The 24,819-nt window shown below is 38.9% G+C and overlaps 2 protein-coding genes across 3 annotated transcripts; both read left to right on the top strand.

The window, feature by feature from the left end:
* Window positions 1–4,319: 4,319 nt before the first annotated feature.
* On the top strand, window positions 4,320–7,603 carry LOC130160741 (interferon-induced protein 44-like). The gene is made up of 7 exons (XM_056363434.1): window positions 4,320–4,371; window positions 4,664–4,697; window positions 4,801–4,999; window positions 6,184–6,333; window positions 6,441–6,612; window positions 6,765–6,865; window positions 7,013–7,603. The coding sequence occupies exons 1-7, from the start codon at window positions 4,320–4,322 to the stop codon at window positions 7,181–7,183; spliced, it is 879 nt and encodes a 292-aa protein (XP_056219409.1). The 3' UTR covers window positions 7,184–7,603.
* Window positions 7,604–18,574: 10,971 nt separating this feature from the next.
* On the top strand, window positions 18,575–24,098 carry LOC130187492 (interferon-induced protein 44-like). 2 transcript variants are annotated; one of them, XM_056405162.1, is made up of 8 exons: window positions 18,575–18,697; window positions 19,169–19,204; window positions 19,327–19,360; window positions 19,559–19,757; window positions 20,661–20,807; window positions 20,918–21,089; window positions 21,301–21,401; window positions 22,694–24,098. In XM_056405162.1, the coding sequence occupies exons 2-8, from the start codon at window positions 19,171–19,173 to the stop codon at window positions 22,883–22,885; spliced, it is 879 nt and encodes a 292-aa protein (XP_056261137.1). In that variant the 5' UTR covers window positions 18,575–18,697; window positions 19,169–19,170; the 3' UTR covers window positions 22,886–24,098. The 2 variants fall into 2 exon arrangements, with proteins under 2 accessions (XP_056261137.1, XP_056261138.1); XM_056405163.1 differs by having other exon boundaries at window positions 19,562–19,757.
* Window positions 24,099–24,819: the final 721 nt, after the last annotated feature.

The raw sequence follows: 24,819 nt of genomic DNA on the forward strand, positions 1-24,819 counted from the left end.
ACTTGTGCACGAACAATCCAAAAACCAAAACGCCTTAGGCCACAGCTGTTGCCGGTGCGGAGACATAAATGTGGAAAGTCACCTCTGACACCTCTGCGACTGTAGTAAAATCAGATTCGATTCCACAACTAGTTTGGAGGCTGTTGTTGTTGTTTCCCGTTGCCAGGTAGATTTTGAAAACAGTAACACGCACACAGTGGAAAAAAATCCCACGTGAAATTTGCAGCCAAAGATAGGATTGTACCAACGGTCTACATCTAGTGAGTTAAGACTATTTTGTTACATGAATGTGTCCTAGCTCCTCTTCAGCAATAAGGTTTCTGAATGCAATAAAGTATGTGAGAGAACAGACTGTGAAACCCATTTTAAAATAATTAAAACATTCATCAATCTGTTGATCAATTGATATTGAATGATTATTTGTCTGAGTCTTTTTTAATCTACCTTGTACTACGTTCTGAGATTAAAATGTTCTGCTTGTCACTGGTTTATATCATTATAAAATGAATGTATTTGGGTTTTGGATGTTTAAAAGTGACACTGGGCATTTTTCACTATTTGTTAATCAAATAATCAAGGGATTTATCAGCAAATAAATCAATTAAGAAAATGATAATGGGGAGTCATGTAGCGTAGTGGTCTAAGCAGGCGCCCCATGTGTAGAGGCTACAGTCCTCACTGCAGTTGGCCCCGGTTCGAATCCCGCATCGGACGGCCTTTCGCTGCATGTCATTCCCCCTCTCTCTGCCTCCCTGTTTCCTGTCACTCTCCACTATACTGTCCATTAAAGGCATAAAAAGCCCAAAATATACTTTAAAAAAGAAAATAATAATGAATTGCCTTAATGCCTGTAACACCAAATATCACTTTTGTTTGTGGCAGAATATGTTGGTTATACCATTACAACACTTACAAATATTTGAAAAGAATAAGGCCACATTTGCAGTTTTAAAATTTTAAAAATAAATCATGGAGTTGATTCAGAACAGCTGAGAATCATGTGACTAATAAAATAATCACTTGTCTTTCTCTGCTAATAATTAAAAACATACCTGGACTGAAAACTTCACCGGGCCCTCATGATTTATTAGATTTATCTCGCGTTTGATGGCTGTAACCGGTCAATTTAAAACAAGCAAAGATGAAGTAATTACATCAGACACGGTTGTGTTTGTGTGCACCTGATAACCGCTCAGCATGTAGTTCAATACGTGCTGTTATTTTAGTTGATTATCTGATTTAGCTGATTTGTGCTTTCATTTCCATGTGGTCAAGAAATGAGAAGCTGTAATTGTACAAGTTACGCGCAATTCAGATGACAGCTCAAATCGCACGAGACATATCCGGTGTGAGCACATGTCCTTATCTTCTGTAGCAGACCATGTCTCAACCTACACTTTAATAGAAATCACATGACAGAACAGAAAGTAAAAAAATATACAGCGTGGTCTAAAAAGTCCAAGAGCACTTTCACAAAGAGCTGCATGACAAAAAAAAAAAAAAAAAAACATAGTGCATTTATTGTGGCAGATATTGCGATTGCAAGTTGGAATTCAGTTAGAATAGTCGTTTTTGCATTTCATTTTCAATGGAAAAAAAGTATAAAAGTGATGATGTTATTTTTGTTGGTCTTATACCAAACAAACATGTTCCTTTTCATCTGGAGAATGTGATTTGTATCTGTAGCACCACAACACTTATGCAATCCTAACAATGCTGTCACGCCGTGGTGAGGTTGTCTTGTCCTGGGTTTGTTTTGTGCTGTCATTTCCTGTTTTATTTTGAAAAGTAATTCTCCTCTCGTTTCAGGTCACCTGCCCTTCCTCATGTGTCTCAGTCTGATTGCCCTAAGTGTTTCCACCTGTCCCCTATTTCCCTCCATGTGTTTAAATAGTCTGTGTTCCCCTTGTCTTGTGCCGGAGTGTCTTCGTCCTCGTCCTGCACCCGAGCCTTTTGTCCATGTCCACAGCCACAGTAGTCGCCAAAGTAAGCTTTCTGAACCTCGAGAAGAGTGATTTTTTTTGTTTGTAAATTTTGCCCCTTGTTTTTCCTCATTAAGAGTGATTTTTGTTTGTAGTTCTTACCTTAGCATATTTTCATAGATCTTTGTTTTTCCTCGTTTAAGAGTGATTTTCATTTCATATAGCTCAGTTGTTTATTTATTCTAGATCCTCCGCTTAGTAGCGTGAGTAGACTTTTTTTGCGTTATTTTTTATAGTCAGGTTTTTCCTCAGTACGGAGCGTTTTGTGTTTATTGGTTTGTTTCTTTTGAGTAGTTCCTTTTTCCTCCTCCTGGAGTGTTTTTTGTTAAGATTCAGAGTCTAGTGTCTAGTTTTTTCATAGCCATTGGTTTGTCACTCTGTCTGAGGTCTCCAGTGAATTCAATAAAAGCCTTTGGTTTTTGAATATCTCTGCATCCGAGTCCTGCTTTGAGTCTCGGCCTGACAACAATGTGACACATTTTACCTTTTTATCGAAAGAAAAATTGCTGTGATTTGGATATTGCACTTTGCCATATTGCGATTTCGCTTATATTTCAATTAAATGTGCAGCCCTCCTTTCACATTCAAGCGAATGGTAAAAGGTCTTCAGGGGCAGTTTGGTTAGGTTGAGGCACAAAAGCTCTTGGTCAGGGTTAGGATTCTTTCTGCCAGAAAGAATGTGGATGAGGTGATAGCTTTTGTGCATCAGGAACTACAACACGGTGCAAGAGCATTGCTGGTTACATCTATGGACAATTCAATGGGAATTGTGGTTCAGCAGGACACATGTTCCATATACTGTTGTACCGCTTCAGTTATCTCAGAGAATATCCAGGTTATTTGCTCATGAATTTACTTTACTTTACTAGCTCTGAATATTACCCTCATCCCTCTGTATCTATTTCTTTATTTACTTTCTTACTTACTTATTTATTACCAGTACCCCTCACTGAAGGCAGTTATTTCTTTATTTATGACTGTAGGATACTTAATTTTCTGAACTATCATTATATTTAATACACAACTGCAGTAATATTACACTGAAAACAAATCTAGTCACATTAGGGCACAATAATTCCTACCTGGATCCCATACTGAGAAAATACTGTACTCCTCCCATAATGCCTCAGTAATACCCGATGGAATTTGTTCTTTTTAAAGAGAGCCTAGTTACTTCCATTGGACAAATGACCCTGTTCTATTTGACTTTTACCATAACCATCTCCACAGTCAGTCCACAGTGTGATAAACAGCTGTAGTAAATTGTCTGGCTGCTCCATCAACAGGGCCTTTTCTCCGCCTCTTACCAATATCATTATGATGTTGAGATCGTGGTGTTTACCCTTTAAATGTAAATCTCAGTCTATAGCCCGACAGGAATCTATGTCATCAAATCTGAAATATGCAACTTGATCCAAATTTAAAAAGAGGATTTAGAGTGATAAGACTAGCAGAATGATAAAATGTGTTTGTAGCCTCATTGTGAACTGCAACATAATATAAGAAAAATGCTGATGCCCTATAAACATAATGCAAACAAGTAAAAAAGGAAAAAAAACAACTGATGAAATGTGCCATGTCTTAGTTTGTAAGAATCACAGGAACAGAAAAAAAAACACTCATCAGTCTGCTGAAAATGAAACTGCTGTGTGGTCTGAGAGAATTAAGGTAAACTTCACGTAAGCAGCGAATATGGTCAAAATGAAACTTAAAGTGGGAAGGAGGTAGTGAGAAGATAATTTCATAATGAATATAAATTACATGATTTTTTTTTCCAATGCTACTGCTTTACATTCCTAGGATCAGTCTACTATCAGCACACACACAAGGTAGGACGGTGTTATGATGTCTGGGGTTGGATTTATGGTTGAGTTTGTTTATGCTCGTAAAACTGATTAAAGAAGAATGACTAGGACTATTGACAGTAAACAGAGCAGACTGAGTGTTTTCAGAGGGATCACTGTTAGGAGATTTAGCTTTAGCTGTTCTGTTTGTACAACAATTTGAATCATAAATATAAATATTTGCTAAAATTACTGTCTTTATTTTAAACCTTCAAAGTAATATAATATTAAATGTATTTGTCAGTTTACTTTACTACACTTCTACAACCAGGTGTTTGGTTAAAGACAGAAGCAAAATCATTTCTTTAAACATTATATATATATATATATATATTTGACTATTTATCATAAACTTACAGTGTAATATAACATTAGAAAGGTATTGGTCAGTTGCTTTATACCTTTAGTACCGAGGTGTGCGGTCGGCTTAGTTTAAGACTGAAACAAAGTGATTTAATTTAACAGCTCAATGTAAACTGTTTACTTTCCAGCAATGGGAGCAAAGCAGTCTAAACCTGCTGAAGATGTAAACCCAGAGTCGCCAAGTAAGTTTGGCCTTGGGCCAATTTTATTCTAATCCAATAGATGGCGGGACAGAACATAATCAAGGCCAATTTACGAAATTGATTGATAAAAATGCAAGTGGAATTTACTTTGCAACTGTTCATATGTGTGGGGCTGTGACTGTTTGTGTCTGTCGTTCACATTCTAATTAAATTAGGGACTGTCAGTCCAGCATGTGATGTAAGATTTAAAAAATCATATTATGGAAAATAACCAGTTGCCGACCACTGATTTAAACCATTCATTGAATGTCAACATTATTCTGCCTCTCAGTTCTACATGAAGCATGGAGGGAAATAACCTGGAGGTGAGTGTGTGTGCATCCTGAATTCACTTCCTCTTTCAGTAACATCCTAAATAACTGCTCAGTTGCAATGTGTTTTTGTTTGTGTGATGTAATGTTTCCTCAGCGGAGACAAACAGACTGATCTGCAGTTCGTGAGCAAGTACAAACCTCAGACCGAAGGTCAGCAGCTCAGGATTCTTCTTCATGGGCTGAATGGAGCTGGAAAGTCCAGTTTCATCAACTCTGTCCACAGTGTCTTAAAAGGCAGAATAAGCGCACTGGCTCTGGTGGACAGCATTGCTTATGACTGTTTCACCAAACAGGTATTAGGAAAGTTTGATAGTGTTGAAGTAGTAGTAGTAGTAGTAGTAGTAGTAGTAGTGATGTCGTACAGTTGGAAATGTTAATATAATTATTAAGCCCACATTGTTAACTTTTAAACTTTCCAAACTACATTGTATGACAGAATATTAGAGCCATTATAGGTAAAAAAAATTTTTTACAATCACTTCCTTGCGGTTGTCTGAATCCACCACTTAGACTAGTTTCAGATTACATCCCTGTTTATCCAATCATGTAAAATATGAACCATTTGTGTGAAATTGTGTCATAATTGCGGTGTGAGGTCCTGAGTTATGACTAAAAACTGTTTTGTGAGGTCACCTTTGACCTTTGACCACCAAAATCACTCAAGTTCATCCTTGAGTCCAAGTGAATGTTTGTGCCAAATATAAAAAAAAGTTCCATCATGGCGATACTGAGATATTGTGTCCACAAGAATGGGATGTACAGATGTACGGATGGCTGTAAATCCATACGGACAAACAACCCGAAAACAATATGCCTCCGGCCCTGGCTATCAGGGGCAAAAAAACATCAGATATTCCAACATTAAAGATGTAAATTTATGATAAAAATCAAAAACTTGGATGTACTCTGAGATTTAAGTCACAAACTAAAAAGACAGAAAAATAGAAAAAAATCTCTATTGTTACTTAATGAGCAGTTTGTAATAGCTTGGAAAGTCGCTCAGACTGGGAATACTGGTATTTTGCAAACAACCTTTACACTACGACTTTATCTGGTGGTCTGCTTTTAGCATGTGGTACAGTATTTATTATATCCCGGTGTCCATATATTACCCATCCTTTCATACTATGCCTCCTGGCTGGTGGTGATACTGGACAAAGATACTCTAATAAAGGATCATGAGACATCACAAACTGTAGTGTAACTTTATTATAGAGGTGAAATTTGCAATAACAAGCTAGCTCACGTTGCACTCCGTGGAAGTAACGCTAACACCCTAATGTTACAACCAAATTGTGATGGCTAGCATTAGCGTAATCAAAACAACTCATCCTTATCAGCCTCATTAATAGTCAAAGGCTTGACACTTACTGTAAGAGAGTTGCACCTTTAACCCCACCACTGTTCTGCTCACAGTTTAAGCTGAACCAAACCGACAGGCACCAGGCACAATAACAATTCTCCACGTGTTTTACAGTACACAACCTACAAGATCGAAAAGGGAAACCCAAACACCTTTTACCCGTTTGTCTTAAATGACATGATGGGTATGAAAAACGCCAATGACAGAGTCCATGTGAAAGATATGAAACGGGCGATGAGGGGACATGTGAAAGACGGTTACACGGTAGAGTTTCTGTATTTTTAAAAGTATTTTTAAAGAAACTGTCATCAGTTTTTTCATTATATCGATCTTTGCAATTGTCATTTAACTATAGCTGACTTTGTTTTCAGTTCAATCATGTCTATAAGTTATCGAAGGAGGATCCGTACTACAACGAGTCCCCGACCATCAACGACAAAGTGCACGTTCTGGTTTGTGTCATTGATGCCAGCACAGACGATCTGTGCGGGGAAAATGTTGCTCGGACACTACGGGAAATCAGACTTGAAGCCAGTGAACTGGGTGAGGGCAGAAACCACCATTTTATTCTTGTCTCTCTTGCAGGTTTCCGTAGTTTTTTCCGTCCTCAGAGAACATCAGCTGTGGTCAGCCTGATTGTACTGTATTTTAAATGTAATTTGTTCACGCTCAAGTTTTGTGTTTCCTTCTGGCAGGGATTCCTCAAGTGGCCGTTTTCACCAAAATTGATAAGGCCGTCCTCGAGATTAAACAAGATATAAGGAACATCTACAAAAGCAAAAAGCTAAAGGCAAAGGTATACTATTACTATTCATTTAATGAGTTTGCACAAAGATGATGTATAATTTCATTCCGTCAAAGACATTTGCAGTATTTAAGCACAAAGCTGCGAGCTGTAATTTATGAACTGGGATGTTGTGATTTTTATGTTTGTGATTTGCAGATGGAGAGGTTCAGTGTAAACGTGGGTATTCCAATGAACTGCATCTTTGCTGTCCAGAACTACCATTCAGAAATGCACCTCCACAATGACATTGACACTCTAATCCTGAGCACCCTGAGACGCATCATCGCCTTTGGAGATGACTTCCTCAATAAACAAAATATGTGCTAAATGTTAAGACAGGCTCGCTGAAAGAACGATGGCTGAATTTCATAAAACTATTGTGTGACAAAAGACCACAATCGCATTTGTGTTTTGTTTGCAGCTTTTTTTTTTTTCAAACAACTTTATTTTAAGTTAAAGTAGAGATCCAGATGTTTCCAGAAATGTGAGATTTGTGTAAATGTGTCTAAAATATCCTGCCTCTGCTAATGTCAAATAGACTTTTTGGTTTCGCTGAACTGTCATATTTTGTTCTTGTGATTGTTTCTTGTGCTTGGAAAAAAGATCTTAATCTTAATGAGACTGCCTGATTAAATATAGATTACATTTAATAAAAACAATTGACTAAGCTGAGTGACTGAAATCAGAATGTTGCAGCTTTAATAAACATGGAGTCTGTTTTACATCACAGCTTTAATAAAGACTGTAAGACGCTGATGCAGAAAAACACTATTTTTGAGTCTTGTGCATAATTGTGATTCACTGCACTATTTTCGTGCTGTGTGGTATTTGGTTTGGAAGTTTGTTGAGGCATGTGTGTAGCAGGGTTTGCTGTGTGTGTCAACATGCCAGAAATGTAGTAGTCGTTACCAATACCAATGAAATTCTGCAGTTCTCAATACAAAATTGAATATTACAGCAAAAAGCAGAGAGCAACAGAGGCTGCTGCACACAGTGTTATAACACATACGCACATGTGCTTGTGCATGCACACACACATATGCACACACCTCCATATAGTCAGTGTGCAAACAGTAGTTTAAAGTTATAAACGTAAAATTTAACTTGTATAACTCTGTATTTATTTATGTGTATGTGTTTTTTAACCTACAGTGGCCCCTGCAGTAAGAAGGCAGTAATTTCTTTATTTAAGACTGAACTCTCTTTTCCTATCACCATAAATCTTTAGAGATAAAACAAAAATGCAGTAACATTTCAACCGAAAACAAATTAAGTCACAATAACACCACCCTGATCTAATACTGATCTCATGTATTTCATTACATGGATTAAAATACTGCACTCCTCCTATAATACCTTAGTAATAACCGATGGAATGGCATCAAAAGATTATAAAATGATATCAAGTTGAGGACAAATTATCCCATTTTTTTGACTTTCACTTCAGCCTTCCCCACAGTCTGATAAACATAAGTAGCAAAATGTTGTTGCTCCATCAACAGGGCCAATCCCCTTCCTCTTACCAATATCATTGTGATGCTGAGGGCATTACCCTTTAATGTCTGAAAAAAAAGTAAAATAAAATAAAAGGTGCTGCTTAATTAAAATAAAACAAACATCCAAAAAAGGGAAGGAAAAATCTTTTCTGAGAAAATGTGTCACGTGTTTAAAGGGTCACAAGAACAGAAAAGAAACACAGTCATCAGTCTGCTCAAAATGTTACTGCTGTGTGGTCTGAAAAAAATTGTGTAAACTTCCCTCAAGTCACATATCTGATAAAAGTGAAACTAAACACTGGAGTGGGAAGAGGATTTCATGCTGTATGTAGATTCCACTTTTTACTGGTGGCTGTTAGGATCAGTCATAAAGCTCAGACTCTTTGTGCCAGCACTATAAAGGTAGGACGGTTCTTCAACTGATTATTAATGTAAAATTGACAGTCAACATACAAGATCAAGGGGTTTCATTATAAACAGCTAAGGGCGAATGTTTTATTCTCCAGCAATGGGAAGAAAAAAGTCTAAACCTGCTGCTGAACCTCCACGAAAGTTCACTGAAGATCTAAACCATTCATTGAAAATTACATATTGTACAATGATCTCACACTATTTCTTTATACTTTTGTCTTCTGCCTGTCAGATCTCAATGAACCATGGAGGTGAAATAACTGGTGGTGAATGTGTTTTGCATCCAGAATAAAAAATTGTCAAACATCTGTAACAGAAAACTGTAGAAGCACAACAAGTCTTTTTTTATCTCTTTTAGTAATATCCCAATTAACTGCTCAGTTCTGGCATGGTATTTTGAGTGTGATGTAATGTTTCCTGAGCAGAGACAGTTTGTGAACAACTACAAACCTCAGACCGAAGGTCAGCGGCTCAGGATTCTTCTTCATGGGCCGAGTGGAGCTGGAAAGTCCAGTTTCATCAACTCTGTCCACGGTGTCTTAAAAGGCAGAATGTGGACAACACCTCACATGACTGTTTCACCAAACAGGTAAAAGAAAGTTTGATTGTGTTGATATCATGAGTGTGAAATCACCCTTGATTTATCTCATTTAGAGAAGTGTACAATGGTAGCTATTCCACATCAGGTTGGAATAACCGTACCAGCTTAAGCTCACATTTTTAACTTTTAATCCTTCCAACAAGGAACAAAGGAAAATGTTTTTTAAGCATTTATTTGGCATTATTTTATTCAGGGGTGCAAACTCATGGGTGGTGAAAATGGTAATCCTCAGGGGGTGGGTTAGCTAGTACAATTTAATACTATAATACTATTGCAACTGCCATTTGATCAATTAAAAGAAGGGGGCTTTTATGTGACATACATAAATTGATATCAATTTCAATTCATGTGTTCTTGCATCAGAGAAGTAGTGTAAAGTGACCAAAATCAAATGCGTGTGAACGTCAACATAACATTTGCATTTATTTAATATTCCTCAGTGACAAAGATGCAGTGACATATTGCTCTTACCACACTGGGCCGTGCTGCTTCTAACTCTCCCTCAGCTGTCACATTACCAGCGCCAGCAGCTTCACTGACCAGCAACAGGAACTGAGAACTGACTTGTCCAGTCAGTGTCCACCATGTCCGTGTCTACTAATGTAATAACACTTCTTTCTGTTGGTCTTTGAGCGTTAGCAGAATGAAGAGGTAAAAGGGGAGCAAGCAGCGAACAGTTAATTGGTCGTGGATAGAAAGCGAATGACCGTTAGCGAAAGTTCAGTCAGGAAGACTATGCCCTTGCACATGCCTTCTAATTAACAAGCAACGTTTCCCGCTATCTATAAGCGCCACCCGCTCCTTCGCATCTCCACCTAATCACAACCTTACACGGTGGCCATCAGCCAATCACCTGTAAGCTGTCAAGTTTTAAAAATGGTCTCTCTCTCTACTGTCAATCAGCTGCCATTTCAGCACTGTGAAGAACCTTTTGTGCGGTCTTTGCTTATCTGCTACTATTCAGCTGCATCCTCACTTGCCAAAGCATGTCGGATTTTGAATCAGATCCCCTGGAGGATTTCAACCCCGGTGGCGACCTCCTGCTAGAAGCGATGCAGTCTCAGCGGAAAAGCGCCAGCTTTGCATCCACCATCGGCTCTAGCATTAAGAGAAGCCGAGCTACTTGAGTCCGAGCTACGGGCCCGAGGCATTTCTCCTGCCCCAGGGCTTGAGCTAGCTCAACTGCGCGAGCTGGCAAGCCTAATCGCTGGCAGCGATTCAGCCGATGACTCGCCACCCCCTGCAGAAGAGCCGCCATTTCCTGCCGAAATCCAGCGCAGCCATAAGCGTACCAGGAAGCCACCTACTTCCCAACAAAAAAGAAGGCCATCAAGTTCGGCTCCTTCCTTTGACCTTGGCGTTGTCACAGTTCCAGCCACGCCCATCTCATCAGCCAACTCAGCTCACCTGTGTGCCACTCATCAAGCCACTATATAAGCCCCTCCAGTTCACGCACTCTTCGCCAGATTGTTCTTCACCTTCTCTGCAAGACTTTCCAGTCTTCTTCTCCGGACTGAATTCCTGTCATCGACTTTGTCATTCGGCTCCGTCTACATCCTGGTAAACCCACCTGCCTTCGGGATATACAGAGACGTAATCTGCTCCGTTTATCCCGATAGAAGGATCAAACTAGACGGCTCTGATTGGCGATCTAAATCTCTGATACGGGAGAAACATTTACTAACAGTACCACAAAGCTTTTTCTAGCAAGGCAGCTCGGTATATCTCTCAGTCCAACATCCGCCTAAGTTGGTCAATCCTGGACACAGAGATACTTCTCATGCTCATTGGAGGTTCTCAAGCCGCCTCCTGCTCAACCTGCGGCAATCTAGGCCACTCAGACTCCCTCTGCCCTCGGCTGCGTTTTCACCACCAGCTTCACAGCCAGTGACAGCTCCGCCCATGCCCTCACAAGCCCCTCCTCTTCACCCCATGGCCAACAGCTGTGGCTGAAAGGTGGAATTGTTTAATAACCCTTGGGCCCATTTGCAGTAACTTCAATGAAAATGTCTGTACTTACCCAAGCTGCGTCTTTCTCCACATTTGCAGCAGCTGCAAAGAAGCCCATCTTTGTTCGGTGTGCCCCCGCCGGCTAATCACCGGTCACCTGGCTCACCCTCGTCAACAAGATCCTAAAAGATCATCCTTCTACACCAATAAACATCCAGGCTCAGGCTGCAGAACTGTCCACTCATCCCAAGTATTCACAGATTACCTGCTCACTGACCTCTCTCAGGGTTTCCGTGTAGGGGTTGTTTCATCCCCAGACTCCACTCATGTGGCAAAAAACCTCCAGTCTGCCATAAAAGAACCTGAGACTGTGTCCCAGCTACTGCAAAAGGAACTCAATAAAGGTTATGTCATGGGTTACCATGGCATGCATTTTATGTTTGAGATTTTGTTTGGATTTTCCTTGTTTTACCTCGTGCTTCTGCTTCCTGTTTGGTTGGTTCCCCAGTTTTTATAAGTTCTTCTCTTTATTAAGCATTTTTCACCGTCTCCCTTGTGTTGGCTGAATTTGGGTCCAGCCTTAATTAGTATCGTGACAGGTTACTTGCTTGACCCCTTTGATTCACGGCCGTGGATAATGCGATTTTAAAATTAATCAAACTAGCAGGTCAGGGCGCATGGCTATCCAAGGCAGACATCACAGATGTGTTCAAAATCATCCCCATACATGCATCACAGTGGCACCTCTTTGGCATAAAGTGGAACTCCAAGCTTTATTTTGCCTTTAAACTAACCTTTGGTTGTACAATCAATCCATGCATTCCTAGTTCTGTGTCAAACGCTCTGTTCATTCCTCTGAAACCTGTACTTATCGACGCCATATGAGCCTTCATCTGCTATTGCACCGACGTTCGCCATTTCAAGCCTCAATACACTCATGGCTTGCTTGCTTGATGGGATCCGATTTCAGTGTTTGGTGTTTTGATCCCGGCTTGTCAAGCTTTTTTGCCAATCCAGCAATAAAATTGCTACTGAAAGGTATTTCCAAATGTTTCCCTTCTGTTCCTGATATTAGACACCCCGCCACACTGCCTATTCTTCATAACATGATTTCTGTCCTAAGCAAGGGTCTGTTTTCCTCTTGTATTTATTGCCTTCTGATTAGTTCATTTTTACTAGCATTTTATGGCTTTCTAAGAATTGGAAAATTCACTTCCCCATTGAATTTATTCAATCCTGGTAGAGATATTTCTTTTTCTGACCTAGTGTTCACCCTGGCTTATTCCTTGAGCATTCTAAAGCAAAGGGGTCTTCTTCTATTGTTATAGCTCGCATCAAGTCTCCCTTTTGTCCTTTTAAAGCCATTGTAAATTATATTCGCATCAGACCCTCCACTAATTCACCATCTCCGTTTTTTATAACCCCAGGCAACAATCCCATGTCAAAGTTATGGTTTTTGCATCATTTTTAAAAAGTTCTCCTTAAATGCAATTTATCACCTCAATATTACTCAGGTCATTCATTTAGAATAGGAGCAGCCACCTCTGCGGCAATGCAAGGAATTTCTTCAGCAGTCTTCTTCTGCCTTCTCCATCTACATACAGTCTGACTCCGCCTCAGTACCAGCTGCTCAAAGAGCTCTTAAACCCTGATCGTCATGTAAGTAATGCATATCCTGGTGCTGGTGTTTCTGTCCTCATCATCCTCTATGATCATGCTTTCTATTCCTCTGTATCATTTGGCCATTTGTCCTTGCATCATCGCATATTTATTAGCCTTTCCCCTGCATCATAGCTATTATTGAACTGCTTCGTTGCCAGTTTTATACTCGCACATTAATGGCTATCTCCCATGCATCAATGCAACATTTCTCCCCTGCATGTTGCCAGCGTTCTTTAACATGAATGGCATCTCCCTTGCATTATTTTGTCATTGTTAAAGAAAAAAAAAAAAGCCATTTCCCCTGCATCATTGCTATGGCTATATACCTGCATCATTAGCCAATTTTGCCTGGATCATTGCTCGTTCCCCCTCGCAGGACTGCTGGGTTTTCCACTATGAAATAGTATATGAAATAATATATAATATCTCCCCAGCATCAATATTTGCCATTTCCCCCTGCATCACTCAACACTGCAACACTCTATCTCCTACATTTTGTCCTTTGTCCCTTACATCATCACTAGGCCTTCCTTTATAACTGGGCTTTTTCCATGGCGTTGGTATCATTCCCTGATCATCATGCAATACATAACTGTTAACATGTTTATGAATGCTGTTCTCACTCCTGCTCTTCTCCTCCCTCTGCTGGTTTAGTGCTGCACAGTCAGATATGGTATACCTTCTATTTTGAGGGGTGGGGGGGGGGGGTTCCTCTTATTGGAAGGACCTTAAACCTGTGGATCTTGTCCATGGTGATCCATTTCCTGCTGTCCTTGACTATGCTTGATTCTCAGTCTCAATTGTTTTTGTATGAACACTGAACTTCTTTTCCTTAAGCTGGCATTTCTCTGTAGGTGTATCTGATTAGAAGAGAGTAAGAAAGGAGGCATTAGGATTTCAGACAAGCTGTTTCCATTGACATGCAGATGACAAAATTCCAGCGTCTTTGATTGCTTGAGTGACTTCCTCCATGATGCTGCCCAGTCAGGTAACTTTTGAACAAACTGATTTCTTCAGTCATTTAAAATGTCGAGGCCTTTAACCCGAGGCACGGCTTGCTGACATGCACGCAGAAAATCTGCGAATGTCCTGAATCACTCAGCATCCTTTGAATGGATCTGGGTCAGCCAATTAGCCAGGGTTTCCTGAATGCTGTCTGTATAGTGAAGCGATGACCATATCTGTGGGTAAGACAGGTTCCATGCATCTTTATAGACTTCTTTATCATTTCTATAAAAGATGTTAACAGGTGTCTTTCAAGCAGGAGGTCTACATACTTTCTCAAATGTTTGTTTACGGACAGAATGTTGTTTTGACCCATGTGGGACATGAATGAAGCCTGAGAACAAACTCACTCCAAGTGAGAAAATGACAAACAATGTGAAGACATACAGCGGGGAAAATAAGTATTGAACGCGTTAACATTTTTCTCAGTAAATATATTTCTGATGGGTCTATTGACATGAAATTGTCACCAGATGTCAGTAACAACCCAAGTAATCCACACACAAAAAAAATCAAAACATCTGTCTTTACTAAATACTGACAGATTTCAGCTGGTTTCTTGGCTTTCCATGACTTTTTGCACCTCTTTTCCTTCATGTGTTCAATACTTATTTCCTGTGTCTTTTCACTTTATTACACATAACTTATTTATGGACATATGTTTTGATTTCTTTGTATGTGTGGATTACTTGGTTTGTTACCGACATCTGGTGACAATTTCATGTCAATAGCCCTCTCAGAAATATATTTTAGAGAAATGTTGACACGTTTAAAACCACACACACACACACACTAACACACACACACACACACTCACACACACACACACACACTTTATATTCAAAAGAGGGCTATCCTTAGAAAATTAGAAAAAGGGAATTAAAAATTGTCTAGTGTGGGGATAACCAACAGGGGGCACCAGCGCACAGTCCTTGGTGCTACTCCTATACTTTTGTGCACTGGCCAATCACAGCTCCGTGCGTCCTTGGGGAGGAGGTCTTGAGTGCGTGGCTGTGCGTGGCCAAGTTGGGACCGTCTCTTGAGGCCGCAGTGAAACTGGTGTCAGCACAGCACACGATGTTCACACAAAAACAGATTAAAAGAGCAAACACAAACAAAGTCATAAGCTCTCTCCAATTACAGACTGTGACAGAAGGACATCTTGCTCGAGGAAATGGGCTGCAGTGTGGAAGTGCTGATGGGTTTGTGAGGATGTTTTGGTCTTCAAACAGATAGCTGTTAAAAAAAAAAAAAACATCCTGAGGATAACAAAAGTAAAAGGGTGTGGTTTGTGGTCTAAAGAGACTTCTTCAAAATGCAAATGCAAGTAGAAGAGGGGAGGAAAATTTAACGTTTAATACTGTGTTGAAATCACTGATGGCTACATATATTAACACACTTAGTCAAAAACATTTTGTCTTTCTCTTTGTTCCAGTACAACAACACAGGTACGATTTATAGATATCATGTTTACTGCAGAAGAAAATAACCAAAGAAAATATGATTATGTTAAGAACTGATGTCAACATGACAAAATGACTTGTATTTGTGTAGCAGTTATAATATCTAGTGTTGTATTCATGTTTAATTTGGATGCATTTGTCACCCACTGTGATAGATGTAGCTAATAAAACCTCAAATTCTGTTTTGAGAAAATGTATTAATCAACATGTACTTTTAATTTTCAACCATTTTAATTGACATTACATTATGTTTTTCAATATTGTGGTCTCTAATACTTAAATTCCACCAAATATGAGCACTTTTTTGGGGGGGGATTTGGTATAACCTCATATAAATCATCTTACTGTTGCAAGATATGGAAGCATTTGTCATAAGTAATAAATGGTTGCTGAAGTCAGTGAGGCTGCAATGTCTTATATGTTGTACTTGACAGTTTATAAGCTGACTTTACAGCTTTTCTAGCAGGGAGTGCACATTTCACATTTCACACAGCAAAAACTAAAGAATTTATTCACATATGGGCTCAGATTTTGTATGTAACAGTTTTTGTCTCCAGTCATGGGAGCTGAAAACTCCAAATTTCCAAGACGTTCAAGTAAGACTGTTTAAGAAAAACAACGTATGAAAAAATTACAAATTTTTGCATGATGGCTGCATTTCTCATAATCTTCTGTCTTAGCTGAATGTGTCATGCATTTTTCAGTTCTCAGCCAAACATGGAGAGAAATAAACTGGCAGTAAGTATCTGCATCGTCAGTTGCTGCTGCTTCAACAAAATCTTTCACAGCACAAGCTGCACAAATGTACTAGTTCAGATGGACTTTTTTCTGTTCGTTTCCACATTAGGTGACATCCTGATGTCAGAGACAGAAAAGGTCAACTCTCTGTAAAATTACATTTTAATCTATAATGTAATGTTTCCTTTCCCGAGCAGAGGCAAACAGACTGATCTACAGTTTCTGAGAAACTACAAACCTCAGACTGAAGGTCAGCAGCTCAGGATTCTTCTTCATGGGCCGGTTGGAGCTGGAAAGTCCAGTTTCATCAACTCCACCCAAAGCGTGTTACAAGGAAGAATGTAAATACAGGCTTTGACAGATAACATCTCTCATGACTCTTTCACCAAGAAGGTATGAAAACATTTTGGACATTTGGACAATGGCAAGTTTTGTTAACTACATGGTCATTATGTGTTTTCTAATGTTTTGTGATAAATAAATGCCTCAAGGTTACAGCACCTCCCACAAACTGGAATGTGTCACTACAATTACAGGACAATTTTCAACAGATTTACAAATTACATTAATAATCATTAAGTGTTCAGGGAATGACAGGGATTACAGCAAGGACATAGTATATACTGTTGTATGATAATTATTACCTTTCATTAATTAAACTTCCACAACTATCACAATGCCCATGACAGGAAACCACAGCAACATCAACATATCAAGATAAAGCCAAGGCTCACAACATGCACCACGCAGATGGGTAGGAAAATGAGCCGCACCTTCATTGTGTGTGTTGGAGATGAATGTCTTACGTATTGAAATTCTCTTCATCTAACCAGGTCGCTGAGGAAAAATTAACCCACCTACAGAAAAGCAGAGAAAAATGTAAAATGTAGATTTTGACCAACAGTGAATCTTACTGGTCAAGGACCATAAATAAAATCAATATCCAAATATATGTACATGTTACCTGTATCCTATAGTGGAAAAAACTGAGATATGAAGTAGAATTTATTGTTTTCACTTGTAAGAATAGTAAACCATGTCACTTTTTACGAACTACCATTAGCTGTTGTAAACCGGTTGTTACATGTTAGCTAGATCCTCTCAGTCCAGCTTTAGTGTGTTTGAGAAAACAGACACATCAGCTTCAGATGCTCTAGTTCAACCAGCAGTGGTTTTCAATCCTCAATACAAGAGTTCATAAAACTTCTGTTGGGTACATTTGAACTAATGGCAAGAGACAACGAGGAAATTAGATTGCGTTACAGTTGCTCCTCAGCAAAGATTAGAAAATATGAAGTAGGTTATAAAGATAAAATATATATACATAAATAATAAATTATGAGGTAATGTCTGGTGATATTAAGTCCAAGGCCAGTCTATTGGTTCTGAATTGACCTTCAGAGGGACGAGTTGTACAGTTTGATGGCCACAGGCAGGAATGACTTCCTGTGCTCATGTGCTTGACCAGCACACTGTGGAGTGGGTGGGAGGTGTTGTCCAGGATGGTCTGTAGCTTAGACAGCATCCTCCTGTCTGACACCACCACCGCCAGTGAGTCCAGCTCCATCCCCACAATGACACCAGCCTTCCCAATCAGTTTGTTGAGACTATTGGCATCCGCCACCCTCAACCTGCTGTCCCAGCACACAACAGCAAACAGGATAATGCTGTCACCACAGACTCATGGGACATGCTCAGCATTTTCTTGGAGATGTTGAACGACCTCCAGCCTCCTCAGAAAGTAGAGACTTCTTTGGCCCTTCTCACAGAGGATCTCAGTGTTCTTTGTCCTGTCCAGTTTATTGTCAATGTGGACCCCCAGGTACTTGTAGTCCTGCGCAGTGTCCACACTGACCCCCAGGATGGAAACAGTGTTTATTGATGCCTTGTTCCTCCTCAGGTCCACCACCAGCTCTTTTGATTTTGTCACAAAATGTACTCTGAAGGCGGGTGGAGTTTATAATATTATGTGGTGTGAAAGTAAAATAGCAGGAGCTGAGTCTTTAATCACACACTGTGGTCAAGTTTACGAACATAAAACTGCTTCTACGCCTCAAGTATGAAGAAAGTGAAGCCAATTTGACTGTTAATAGAAGTATGTATGGAAACCACAGTATCAATGTCCCACACTTTGCTACACTGTGTTACGAGGAAAGGTGTGCATAACACACTTCTGTGGGAAGAACCTAAATGTCTGTTAAACTGCTACTGCGCTAACTGATTTATTAATATCATTATTGCCAGGTTGTAATGGGAGGTATTTCCTGTGGTGGTTGTGAGATGGTTATTTAGCTCTGTGTTCTCAAAACAAACATCGTGATGAAAACAAAAGTGAAAATGTTTGGTTCATGATCTGAGGAGACATCTTCAAAACGCAATTGCAAATAGAAGGGGGAGGATCATTTAATATGTTAATTTCTGTGTTGACGTGACTGACGGCTACATATATTGCCAAACTCACCACAGGACAAAGACATTTTATCTTTCACTTTGTTCCAATACAACATCAAAACAGGTACGATTTTAAATACCGACATCTGTTTAGTGTAATTGTTGGTGAAAAATGTCAGTTAATAGTTTTAATAGTTTTTCTGATCATGTTTAATTTTGATGTGTTTGGTTTGGTGCCACCGACTATTATAGACATAACAGTGATTAAACTCTATTCTAATGTATATGTTAGTCAACATGTATTTTAATTTTCAACCATTTTAATTGATGCTGTTATGTTTTTCAATAATGTGGTCTTTAATACTTCAATTCCACCAAAAAAGATCATCTTTTTTTTTTATTCTATAAGCTTTGACTGAAATTAGTCCTCTTGTTGTTGCAGGATATGGGGTGTTAATATTTTATTGATACTTTATTGGCTGATTTTACAGCTTTTCAAGCAGGGAGTGCACATTTTACTTTAAGGCAAAAACCAAACAATTCATTCACACATGGGTTCAGAGTTTTACTATGTATGTAACTGTTTATCCTCCAGCCATGGGAGCAGAAAACTCCAAATCCCAACCTCCAAGTAAGACTGTTTAAGAAAAATACTATAGTTCTTATTCTTGGATAAATTACACATTGTTGCATGATGACTGAATTTTTTCATAATCTTCTGTCTTATCTGAATATGTGTCGTGCATTTTTCAGTTCTCAGCCAACCATGGAGAGAAATAAACTGGCAGTAAGTATCTGCATCGTCAGTTGCTGCTTCTTCAACAAAATCTTTCACAGCACAAGCTGCACAAATGTACAACATCTGATTGACTTTTTTCTGTTTATTACTTGTTCTGTGACGTCCTGATGAAACTTATTAAAAAGAAAATGTCAACTCTGTGTAAAATTATATTTTACTCTATAATGTAACGTTTCCTTTCCCGAGCAGAGACAAACAGACTGATCTACAGTTTGTGAAGAACTACAAACCTCAGGTTAAAGGTCAGCAGCTCAGGATTCTTCTTCATGGGCCGGTTGGAGCTGGAAAGTCCAGTTTCATCAACTCAGTTCAAAGTGTGTTACAAGGAAGAATGTACATTCAGGCTTTGGCAGATAACATCTCTCATGACTCTTTCACCAAAAAGGTATGAAGACATTTTTATTGTGTTAATAAATAAAGCAAACACTGCAAATTCATTTTGTTACATCAAAAAAGTTTGCAAACCTTTAAAAAAAACTTAGTAGTATTGTCATTTTTGTATTCTTTTAATTGAAGGTGTACAAAGAGCTTTCCAGATGTTTTTGTCTTTCCAGTGGGAAGAAAATAAAGTGCAGTAACAAAACCCTGGTTTAGAACGAGAACGCCAACATTCAGTCAGTAAAATTAGCATTGTTCAGTCAAACAGACAACAAGAGCAGGTCAAAACCATAGACTGTAAGCTAAAGATGGATGTTACGTCCGTAACGACACCCATAGGTTGGCTGTTTCTCCGCCGCCATCTTGCCAGTACCTGACTCCGATGAACTCCTGGCTAATCCATAAACAGTCAAAGAGGCGTGGAACGTGAGCTGAGACTTTAGTGCATGCCAGTTTGTGGCAAGCATTCGTTCATCCAGCTGTCACTCAAAGCGGCACGCCCTCATTTATGCAGAACTTTAAGCCTTAATAAAATTTAAACAGGTGAGTTATGTAAAAATTCACCCCCCGTACAGTTGTAACGAAGGAGGAAATTACCTATAGAGACCAAAACCGTTTTTTGTACAAAGCTGTAAACATGTTTATTTCTGCTGTAAAGTTGGACATTAACATATTACAATTACATATTACATATTACAATTGACAGAGAGAGAATGAGAGATGGGAAAATTGGGTAGAGAGAGGGGATGACACGCAGCAAAAGACCAGTGGAAATATGATCACTCAGTCAGTCACCGACATTCCAGATTATATACTATATGCTTAACCCCCCCCCCAACACACACACACACACACAAACACACACAATAGTGATCATAATAACTGTACACTTCTCCATACTGCTTTATAGTACACAACCTACAAGATCCAAAAGGAAAGCCCCAACACCTTTTACCCTTTTGTCTTCAACAACATCATGGGTCTGGGTCCAAACAAAGGTGTCCTTGTGGATGATGTCAAACTGGCTTTGAAGGGACACATAAAGGATGGTTATCTGGTACAGTTGCTGCAAAATTTGCATATTTCAGAGATCAGATTATTTTGAATTATATATTTATTTACACACATTGCAACTGTCATTTAACTGGATTTAAATTTGTTTTTCAGTTCAATCCTGTGTCTCAGATATCAGAGGATCATGCGTTCTACAAAACATTCCCAGAGTTGAACGACAAAGTGCATGTTCTGGTTCTTGTCATTTGTGCCGACACATTACCTCTATTAACAGACAAATTTGTGAAGGAACTTCTGGAGATCAGAAAAGCAGCCAGTGACCTGGGTGAGAGCGGAGATTTTTATTGTTTATTCTTTTTTGCAATGACTTTTTAGATCACATTCTGCTTGAAAGCATCATTTTAATGTTGTACTCTACTTAAAATCTCTGGAGTAACAAACACTTGCCTCCTGTAGTTTGTGCTTTCCTTCACTGACAGAGAAAAGCAGCAGTGGTCTTTGTATTAATGTCAGTTTTCTGCCTGTTGTTCTTGCAGGGATTCCTCAAGTCGCCCTTCTCACCAAAATTGACCAAGCCTGTCCTGAAGTAAAAGAAGACTTAAAGAATGTGTACAAGTACGAGTACATAAAGAAACAAGTAAGTTTAATAAGTAATAATCAGACATACCATACAATATTTTCAATTTATCAGCATGATCAGACTCTTTCTTTCCTATTCCAAGTATCGATCAAGTTGTGTTACTTAAAATCTACAAACCTCTCTATCTTGATTAAGATAATCCCTTTATGTGTGAAGTTATACAATCCTATTAATTTAATTTTCTACATAATTTTGGACTTAAGAAAATGATTGTTATATTGTGCAAAAATTTATAGAGTATGACATCATTACAGTGCATCAATCTAATAAGCACACAGATAACACACAGCTGTTATGAGTGAATGTAAGAATGAAATGCTTGAAACAAACTAGATCATATGATGTATTACCACATCAGAAGGTTGTTCCAAATGAAAAAGCAAAAAGCCTGTTGTCATAAACAAGTGATGGATGAGATAATGGTTCAAATGGGATTAATGGTGTACACTTCCATCCGTGGTGTTGCACTCACCTGTACACACAAAAAGTGACACAAGTAGTACTGCTAAGACTAAAGGGACAATTTGAGAGAATTTTGCACTCATGACTCCTGAAGTAACGAGATTGTCTTCCTGCAAAAGAACGAGCCCATAGATCGTTTGTGCAGCATGACCCATGGTTATGTTTTGCTGTTAGGCGACACCTAGTGGTCATATTAGTTATGGCAGGAGCAAAGGGAAAAGTGCGATTCCGTAGTATGAAGAGCGACAAAGTCCACGTCAGGAGGAGGTTGTGGTGGATTGATGGGTCAACAAAACACAACAATACGACACAGGAGAGCAGTGTTTGATTCCCATGTGGAAGTAACAGTTTATATAGTTTGTATTATCCATGACCGTTCGACAAAGGTAACCACGTTGTTATTATTGTAACCGTGACAACAAAGATTCTTGCCTAGGGCCCCCAGGGGGTCTAGAAACGCCCCTGACGTCGGAGGAGAACCATACGGATCGTTTTTTTCAACTGTTGGAAGTATCACATTTGCAAAATGAGTTTCACAGTAATACCTGACACTTCCTTCATTTTAACTTACATGATTGGTCTGTCATGTCTAGCCAATACCTGATCCACTTAGTAACATAATTACCGGTCCAGCTGATTGAACTGGTGGAGTAAGCACAAAAGTCTCGATTGTCCTGAGCGCTGAACAGGAGTTTGTGAATCTTATGAATCTTTGTGAATCATATCCTACCTTTTATTTTTTCCTCGTACAATGTTTAATGATGTGCACCAAAACGCCAAAGCAAATTCCTTGTATGTAAAAAACATGTTGTTGTTTTTAAATTCAGATGGAAAAGCTCAGTGCAGAAGTGGGGATTCCGATGAACTGCATCTTCCCTGTGAAGAACTATCATGAAGAAATCCATGTTGATAATGATACTGACGCACTGCTCCTGAGCTCGCTGAGAAGTATCATCACCTGCGGAGATGACTACATCAACTTCACGAAACAGCAAACATCTTCAGACAGATACGCTTGATAAAGCATAAAAAGAGTGTATTTCACAATGTCAGAAAAATAATCTGAGACATTGTCCAGCATGATTTCTAACTAACTCTTTAATCTGATTTAATTGCTTGATTGTTTTTTTTATACATACGTTTCAGCTTAAAGCTCCTGAAAACCTGTACTTTAATTTCTTTGTACTCTTCAGTATCATGAAATATTCACACAGCAATTAACATTAAACAAAACACCTTAAGGTATTATTCACTTTAATCAGATATTATATTATTAATTGGCTTATCACCTTCTTCTGAGTTCTGCCCACTTCCAATTGGAGAAAAACAAAAAGAAAATTTGTAAGTAAGATTGCATCATGCATGTTTTCAGGACCTTTAATTTGCTCTAGCTTTATATTACTTTTTTTACATTCACAAAGACAACAAATATATGAAGCTGCAGCCATAAAATCAGTTTTGTGATATGTTTTTTTTTTTTAACCTTAAGCACAATGTGACTATTATTACCATTAAATGTATTTCTGCTTTTGAAGAGTCATGTTCCACTTGTGATATGTAAAGTGACATCTAAGTCAAACCATTTTTTTTCGAAAACTCAATTTTTTTTCCAGTTTTCTTTTAGTACAAAAACAAAGCAACAAACACCTTATACTTATTAAGGATTTTGGAGCCCCCAATAAAAGTTTCTGAAATGAAAAATCATACTTCAATTGTTTAACACAAACTAGTTTGAGGTGTTAAATAACTTTTTTAAAGTTCTTTGACAACAGCAGGTTTTTTTTAACTTCATGGTGTGAGAGACGAGTCATTATGTGCTTTCTAATGCTTTCTGATAAATTCCAAGTCTAAACAACCTCTTTTGCCTCAAGGTTACAGCACCTCCCACAGACGGGAATGTGTCACTACAACTATGGGACAGTTGACCTCTCCTTGCGTTACTTCTCAAGTCAACAACCAATCTCTGACTTTGAAGTTTAAAGAAATTGATTTTTCCACAAAGGTATTAGCATTTTACAAATAACATTTTTGTGCTCAACGTAACATCTATTATTTAACATCAACCTACTGATCGGATTTCCAGTAACAGCCCTGCAGTTACATGTCAGCTAACCTACTAAGTCTCTCCTAGCTAATGATAGCGTAGCAAAATGCGTTATTAGCATCTGCTCATCAGCTTAATCTTACTTGTATCTAAACTATATCTACACGCAAATAATTAAACTGTCACTGTTGTAACTATAAGCTTCTGTTTTCTTAATATTCTTGCTAAAATTTGTTTTAAACTGGTACTTACTGTTGAGTTTCCCAGCATTTACTAAAGCTAACAGCAAAATAGCATTTGAAAAAGGAGATCGTTACAGAGCTCTGGGCCAAACTATCTCTCCCTGACAACATGCAGTTGTGCCAGTCCACAAAGTCTGACACTCTACCTCTTCCTGACCCAGTCTTTCATATTCTCACATAGAACAAAAGTGATACAATGTGGGTTGAGTCTCTTCTTATCGGTCCATGCCGCTGTCTTTGTTGTGGTGAGAATTGGTGGATCGAAAAAGGAATCAGACAGTCAAGACACAGGTGTCAGAGCGGGGAGTCTCTTTATTCACAGCGGCCCTACTCGCTGTCTGAAACAAAAACAACCCAAACACAGAACGAGACATGTTCTTTTATACCTCAGATGGCTATGTGTGTGTATGTGCATCCTGTTTTCCAATCATTTTGCTCTTGCCTAACTATTAACCAACTCCTGCATCCTGTTTTTCCTGGTGCACACCCAGGTGACTGTGTTCCTCCTGGCAGAACACAGTGACGCCCTCCCAGGTCACTGCTCTTTGACTGGCAATGCGCCTTAACATTGTCTTTATTCCTAGTTTCCCCATCTCCCATTTTCCAGGTGTTTTCCCACACAGTCAAAGTATCTTGGCCCTCTCTGTTGGCCGCCAAACCATATCTT

Source organism: Seriola aureovittata, chromosome 19, assembly GCF_021018895.1.
Source record: "Seriola aureovittata isolate HTS-2021-v1 ecotype China chromosome 19, ASM2101889v1, whole genome shotgun sequence".
In the NCBI taxonomy this organism is placed as follows: Eukaryota; Metazoa; Chordata; class Actinopteri; order Carangiformes; family Carangidae; genus Seriola; species Seriola aureovittata.